Below are 7,874 nucleotides of genomic sequence, written 5' to 3'. Positions count from 1 at the left end.
GAATAATTTCGCAATGAATTTATTCTTTTTATAAACAAATATGAAAATAAAAGACAAATAATTAAGAATAATTTAAGGATGAATTTATTCTTTTCATAGACAACTAGGAAAATAAAGTACAAATAATTACTAACTATAGATAGAAAAATTAGGTGGACGTTTCGGACAAAATTAGTAATATTCGATCATATCAAAGGTGCCTATTTGAAAATTTGCGACAGAATTCATCACCTCTTGTTATAAAAGGCCACCGTAGGGCCTTTGCTGGTGTGCAAATCCTTTCAATTTCAATGGCTCTTTACTCTGTTTCCCCTTCTGTTTTGAGCTCATGCTTAAAATCTCCACCTAACCATCATGTCAAGCTTTTCAATAAAAGTTTGCCAAGCTTGAGCAGGAGCAGGCTTAATCCCTTCATTAATAAGGCTTCCACCACCAGTGTTGAAGGTCTGACTCGGCGCACAGGCAATCATCATCCCAACTTGTGGGACGATGATATTATAAAAAATATCCGAGAGCAGCAATATGAGGCAAGCGGATTTCATTTTAACTGATTTTCACATTCTCTTATTCATTTTTCTAGTTTTTTAGATGATCATATGAACAAGAGTGTCAAAATTTTACAGGATTCTCATTACAAGGAGAGTGCTGAGAGGCTTATTGCAGAGATCAAGGACATGTTCAATGAAATGCCCACAGCAAAAAGTGGTAAATCTTGTGCAGAGAACGCTTTTGAGCGCCTTGTGCTGGTGGATAAAGTTCAACGCCTTGCAATAGATAGGCACTTCAAAAATGAAATAACCCAAGCACTTGATTATGTTTACAGGTTTGTTAAAATCTTACAATAAAAATAGTACATTGGCTAAGTTTGCTCTGCAAAAGCTAACATTGATGTGATTGTTATATGAATAAAATAAAATAATTTGTTAGCAGATATTGGAGTGATTGCCCTAGAGATCTGAATACCGCAGCTTTGGGACTTCGAATCCTTCGACTGAACAGATATCCCGTTTCTTCAGGTGATTAACACCTGCTTGTAATGGCTGTTTCTTTATTGGTTATGTTTTCATTCCTCTCGTTTCTTTCATATTGTTTAAGTTTTCATTTGTGCATGCAGATGTGTTAAGACACTTCAAAGGAAATGATGGGCAGTTCTTGTGTCCGTCAACTCAATCAGAGGAAGAGAAGATAGGAAGTATTCTTAACCTTTATAGAGCTTCCTTAATTGCTTTTCCAGGGGAGAATATTATGGACGAGGCTAAAGCCTTTGCAACAACATATTTGAATCAAGCTCTACAGAGGACTGATATCAGTTCCATTCTTTCACGAGAGGTGATGGTGACCAGAAGCTCTAGTTTTAGCAATAGAGAATCATTTTCATTTAAAACTTAACATAATAATTTAACACGCAGATAAAGTACAACATGGAGTACGGCTGGCACACAAATCTGCCCAGGATCGAAGCAAGGAATTACATGGACATATATGGCGAAAACACATCATGGACGGAGTAATGGCATTACTTTTCAACATAGTTTTTCTTTTTACCTCTCATGATTATCCACGGCTTATTCATTAATAGAAAGTTTAACCTTTTATCTCTGATTTTCAGGTTTTCTGGTAATAAAGAAATTCTAAATCTGGCTAAACTGGACTTCAATATCATGCAGTCAGTCCATCGGCAAGAGCTTCAATCAATATTACAGTAAGTTACATTTATTATGAGTAGATATCAGATCTTGAGGTGAAAGTACACGGCAACTATGTTAGAGCAATTAAAATATGTGAGACTCATATAGAATTTTTAATTTTTAAGTCTTTAAATCCGTTTCCTTGGCAAGCTCCCGCATACAATGTTTTGGTAAGAACTTCAATGTTTATTAATATTATTTTATTTTTTCAGTATTTTGTGATTTGGTTTTTATAGGAAATTAAAAATTGTGTTCATGTTGTGTTTAGATGGTGGAAGGATTCAGATTTAGACAAAGTGGATTTTGCTCGTCATCGTCATGTAGAATATTTTGCATTGGCATGTGCATATTGTATAGATGCTAAGTATTCTGCCTATAGACGTGATTTTGCAAAGCTTTGTGCTCTTGCAACTATTGTGGATGATATCTATGATACTTATGGAACTATTGAGGAGCTTAAACTCTTTAATGAAGCTGTTAAGAAGTAAGTTCTCTTCACAGTTGTTACCTTGTGATTTACAATATATACGTGCACTAAAGTGCATGCCACTAATAAACACTAATCTAATGTTTTGGCATGTTTGTATCTTAGGTGGGATTCTTCTCTTCCAAATAGTGTTCCGGAAAATATTAAAATTGCATATAAAGCATTTTATATGGCAATAAATGAAAGTGCACAAGCAGCAAAGAAGACTCAAGGACGAGACATGCTCCCTTATTCACGCGAAGTTGTATGAATTCAAATCTATTACTCATTTCAAAATTTATATTACTTACTTCATCCCTATACCATCCATAATCTATAGAACTAAATGATTCTTGTTGATTCAATTTTCTTTTCTCTTACTAAATATCTATAAGATTTGTATGTTTGACTCTAATCCCCAAAACCAAAAAGTATGTCAACATCGATTCACTAATTATAGCTAGTAGCATAGAAATATTTGCTGGTTTAATGGGTTGTTTGAGCAAATGCTACCCTTTTCTCACTTTCCTTGTATGTTGTTCTAATTAGAACTCACATTATAATGATATCGCAACTTTAAAAGAGGCTTCTATTTTTCTCTTTTGGATTTATTTAAAAAATGACACTTCTTATATAGAGGGATATAATAAATTATTTTCTAAGAAAAATAAAAATTGACTATAAGTTGTGAAAATTTGTATAAATTATTTTAGGTTTTGATTTTGAACTTTAAATTTTCTTTTTATTTTTACTTTTTATATTTTAACTCATATATATATATATATATATATATATATATATATATATATATATATATATATATATAGTTTTACATAAAAAAACATCACTCAATATAAATGAGCTTGTTGTTTGTTTGTACAGTGGGAACATTATCTCAAAGCCCTTACAAAAGAAGCAGAGTGGCTTGCTAATGGGTACATACCAAGTTTAGAAGAATATTTAGAAAATGGTGCACCAAGTTCAGGGTATCGCGTAACCATGTTGCAACCTACATTAACATTAGATTCTCTTCTTCCAGATAAAATCCTTCTAGAAATGGATTATCCATCAAGGTTTAATGAGCTTCTATGCTTATCCCTTAGACTGAAAGGTGACACTAGAACCTTTAAGGTATGTAATAATTTTATATTCATAATCTTAATTTTTATGTATGTCAAAAGGTGTATGTGTAAAATAAATAGAGTTAATTATATGTCCAAATAAATTTGATTATAATTCTAATAATTGGTTTTGAAGGCTGAGGCAAATCGTGGAGAATTAGTTTCAGGCATATCATGCTATATAAAAGACCATCCTGGATCTAGCGAGGAAGATGCTTTGGATTACCTTAAAGATTTGTTCCAAAGGAGACTCAAAGAATTAGATTGGGAGTATCTGAAACCCAATAATGTTCCAGCTATAAGCAAGGACCATGCCTATAATATCGCAAGAAGTTACCAGCTTCTTTATAAAGAGAGAGATGGCTTCACCAATTCTAATAAAGATATAAAAGATCTAGTCTCTCAAATCCTATTAGAACCAATGCCAATGTAATCTTTTATATTGAAAATATAACTTATTATCCTATTTTTATATTTTAAGGCCTCATTTAATAAGGTGTTCTATGTTTTTCTTAATTATGTCTAGTTATCTAAATTTAATATAAAAACACACATTTCAGCTATTTCATATGATTGTATTTTTATAAAAAAATGAATTGTATTTAAATTTTATCATATTTTTCAAGAAAATTTATAATCATTTAAAAATGTTCTTGTCGCTTAAGTGGGTGACACCTAAATATGTGGCACCTCAATGTGTTCACTCTTAGTTTACTAAGCATAATTTTTATCCATCTTTGGAAACCATTTGTGTGTCATGTTGCACCTCAATGTGTTCACTCTTAGTTTACTAAGCATAATTTTTATCCATCTTTGGAAACCATTTGTGTGTCATGTTATTCTTAAATTATCGTATCATTCTTTATTTTCCATATGTAATTTAGGATGGGACTCGATGTAATTGTGTTTTGAAGGTTGTCATGTGTCATCTATAGTTGTCTTAATAGATAATGTTATATTAAACGATTTTATATATTTTTCATGATTAGAATTTTATTTAGTTTTGAGGACTTAATATTGCCATGATGACAAATATATAAATGGTCATGAATTATAATCATATAAGTGGCTAGAGAATAAATGAATTTACATGATACTTGTCTTGTGTAATTTTTTTCATACACTAGTTTCTTAGCACCTAATGCTAGTGTTGTGTACAACACCATGTAAGTGCTTTAATTAAAAAATATATATATTTTTTATGACACTATATAGTAAACCCAATATGAAAATCAAACAATTTATAGTAAAAAATTATTTATTTGGCCTCATTAGCGTAATAGAAAGGTTTGTTTTGGCTGAAAATACTCTAGAAAAAAAGTTATTTTTTTATATTTGAGCTTCAAACCTTTGTTTGCTACTATTTCATATGGTGGCCAAATTGAGTGAAACAAAAGATAGATCTAACTTTCTCAAGCCTCCTAGATGTAATGTGAGGGTAAAAAAAATTACCACTATGGCAATAATAGTTGCAATCACTAGATCTCACCAAAAACACATATGCAAATATAGGATTAATAAATCTTTGTAAATCCTTTTTGTTTGTCTATATCATATCGAAATTCAAGAAAAGAGAATTTGGGAATTCAAAAGATCATACAAAAAAATAATATCTATTGATCAAGAATCTACATAGTCGAACCTCTCAAAACCAAAGATTTGATACCATGTTAAAAATCTAAAGAAAATGAATAACCAAGGTATTTCTGTGAGATAGATAAGTGTTGGTGTAATTAATTATTCATCTTGGATATTATTACACCTTACTTAAGTTTACTTAGGAAATTCATTTCATAGTAGTTTGGGTATGAGACACATGGGTGTTTGTGCCACATTGGGATAGTGTGTGTAGGAGAATTTCCACCTTTTCTGGACTTATCTTGTTGTTACACTCCATGTTGAGTGGGTGATCCACCTCATATGGAATATTATATTGTTTCTCCTACCTACCCACACCAATTTCCTACCTACCCTTGTTTCTTATTGAGCCACATGTCATGTTTGTGTGCTCACATATCCATATAGTGTTGCCTATATAAGAAGACTCATATTCATTGTATGTAACGATTGATGATCTAGTTGATCAGTATTTTCATCTTGATAGAATACAATTTATTTCTATCATCTATTTTGTTCTCTCTTATTTGTGCTTTCCATTACCTCTTGATCTTGGCAAAATCTCACATGGTATCAGAGCTGGTCCATGTCCCACATGGTATCAAAGCTATTAGAGTGTCATTGATTTTTCAATTGAGAGAAATTTGATTCTATTTGGGGTTGTATATTTTGGAGCTTTCTATTGCAGGTTATTATTGAAGTTTGATACGTCAAATATAAGGTTACCATTAAATTGAGGAGGTCCAAGAAAATTAGTTTTGCCTTTTGTTTCATCCAAATCAGACTTCGAAGGCCAAATCAAGAGGCATTTGAAGTTTGAAGCTAGGACAGAAATTTTCCAGAATTTATAATTTTGCAGGCAATTTTCAAATAGTGATATCTCACTCATCCGGACTCCTTTTTTCAAGAATTTTTTTTTGTTTTGGGGCAGAATTTTGTGATCTGTACAGTGGTGCAAGATTTTTCTATTTTTCAGATATAGGTTTTTCGAAAATCATGAAATCTCAATTTTTACAACTTTGGAGGCTTCATTTGGGCTCATATGGACTCCTTTTCAGGTGCCATTTTTTTAGAGTGCATAATTTTTTGTCTAATTTCATAATATGCCATTAGCTTGTAGTGATTGTGAGTAGAAATTATACTTTCAGTATTTGGTCATTTTTTGGCCTATTTGGTACTTGTATTTTGCTTAGATCTCAGTTTAGATTACTAGCAGTATTTGTTGAAGTCTCTTATATCTCATTTTGAGAATTTGTAAATTTGAAATAAGAAGTCCACTTTTCCATTATTTGCAAGTGCCAACATGATCTTTTTATGGGGGGTCATTTGTTCATTTATATCTCTTGGTGAAATTCCATTCGGAGGCATCTTCATTTGTAGTATTCTACAGGGCTTTTTTGTTGGTGGCATCATTTTCATGTTTCCACATTTGAATATTTTATCATGATGTATGCTCTTGCTTGAGAAATTTTATACTTGCACTATCATAAAAGTGCCATACCTCTTTGTATCTTGTCATTGTTGACTTTTTGATGTAATCCTCTTGTACACATAGATTAGGAATATCTTGTGAGACTTGGTGCATGGCTCCAGTTGAGACTTAGATTGTACATATTTGTGCATGGCTCTCGTGAGACTTAGATTGTACCAGTATTTCTTCCATTTAAGAGTATCCAGATGATGCTCAAAGCAGGTTGTCTCCATGTCTGGCCTTCATTTTGTTGCAGTGAGTGATTCATCGTCACCTACTTGGTACCTGGTTTTGTCACACTTTGACATTATTGGTGCAATATTGACTCTGTTTCTTCCTTATGGGGAGGTATTTTGGTCAACATCATTGGACCATCTTTGCAGGAGATTCGACATTGAGGGGGGGCTTCATGGTCTCTTCTTTTCATCATTGAGAGCATTGTGTTCTTTCATCATCTCTCTTTTGGGGGAGGGTTTTTTCCCATTGGGTTTTTCTCTCTTTCTTCGTTTGTGTGATATTGCATGGAATTTGTACATGGGTACCTAACATGGCCTCGTAGCCAGGACCCATCTTGCATTGCTTAGTTGCACTGTAGACTTTAGTGCATTCCCCTAAGTTTCACTTAAGAGGGGAGGGGGGGGGGGCTGTTGGTGTAATTAATTATTCATCTTGGATATTATTACACCTTACTTAAGTTTACTTAGGAAATTCATTTCATAGTAGTTTGGGTATGAGACACTTGGGTGTTTGTGCCACATTGGGATAGTGTGTGTAGGAGAATTTATACCTTTTATGGACTTATCTTGTTGTTACACTCCACATTCAGTGGGTGATCCACCTCATGTGGAATATTATATTGTTTCTCCTACCTACCCACACCTATTTCCTACCTACTATTGTTTCTTATAGAGCCACATGTCATGTTTGTGTGCTCACATATCCATATAGTGTTGCCTATATAAGCAGGCTCATATTCATTATGTAACGATTGATGATCTAGTTGATCAGTATTTTCATCTTGATAGAATATAGTTTATTTCTATCATCTATTTTGTTCTCTCTTATTTGTGCTTTTCATTGCCTCTTGATCTTGGCAAAATCTCACAATAAGATATAAAACTATAAATCAAATAAAGGAATTACAAAATCATGATTCCAAGAGATGTGTAAATTTAAAGATAACAAGATTGCATTAGGAGATCAAATAAAAAATGCAAAATAATCACTACATGTACATGTATGCCAAAGTATGCAACATGAATCTATAACATTCAAATACAATCTAGGTAGTGAGTTTATATAGAACTAAGAAGAGGATGGAGGTAACAATTCCAAACAATATGGTGTGACCACTAAGTAGACTAAAAATAGGTTCTTAATTTGCTTATGAGTTATTATTACTATTTTTTTATACATCAAATTCACAATCTCTTTGTTTTTAGAGACCACTAGTCATCTATTGGAACATGTATGACTTGCACAATTGATCTAAAGGACACGTTTGTTCTTGG

At 32.5% G+C, this 7,874-nt stretch overlaps 1 protein-coding gene across 1 annotated transcript; it reads left to right on the top strand.

Annotated features, from left to right (window-relative positions):
• The first annotated feature begins 259 nt into the window (after window positions 1-259).
• Window positions 260-3,749, top strand: LOC131066145 (alpha pinene synthase, chloroplastic). The gene is made up of 10 exons (XM_058000845.2): window positions 260-527; window positions 624-823; window positions 931-1,016; window positions 1,115-1,329; window positions 1,410-1,507; window positions 1,610-1,702; window positions 1,957-2,172; window positions 2,281-2,419; window positions 3,037-3,285; window positions 3,412-3,749. The coding sequence occupies exons 1-10, from the start codon at window positions 291-293 to the stop codon at window positions 3,706-3,708; spliced, it is 1,830 nt and encodes a 609-aa protein (XP_057856828.2). The 5' UTR covers window positions 260-290; the 3' UTR covers window positions 3,709-3,749.
• The last annotated feature ends 4,125 nt before the right edge of the window (window positions 3,750-7,874 follow it).

Source organism: Cryptomeria japonica, chromosome 1 (genome assembly GCF_030272615.1).
Source record: "Cryptomeria japonica chromosome 1, Sugi_1.0, whole genome shotgun sequence".
NCBI classification, from domain to species: Eukaryota; Viridiplantae; Streptophyta; class Pinopsida; order Cupressales; family Cupressaceae; genus Cryptomeria; species Cryptomeria japonica.
Note: the sequence above shows the minus strand (reverse complement) of the source record. Positions and strands in the feature narration are given on the sequence as shown.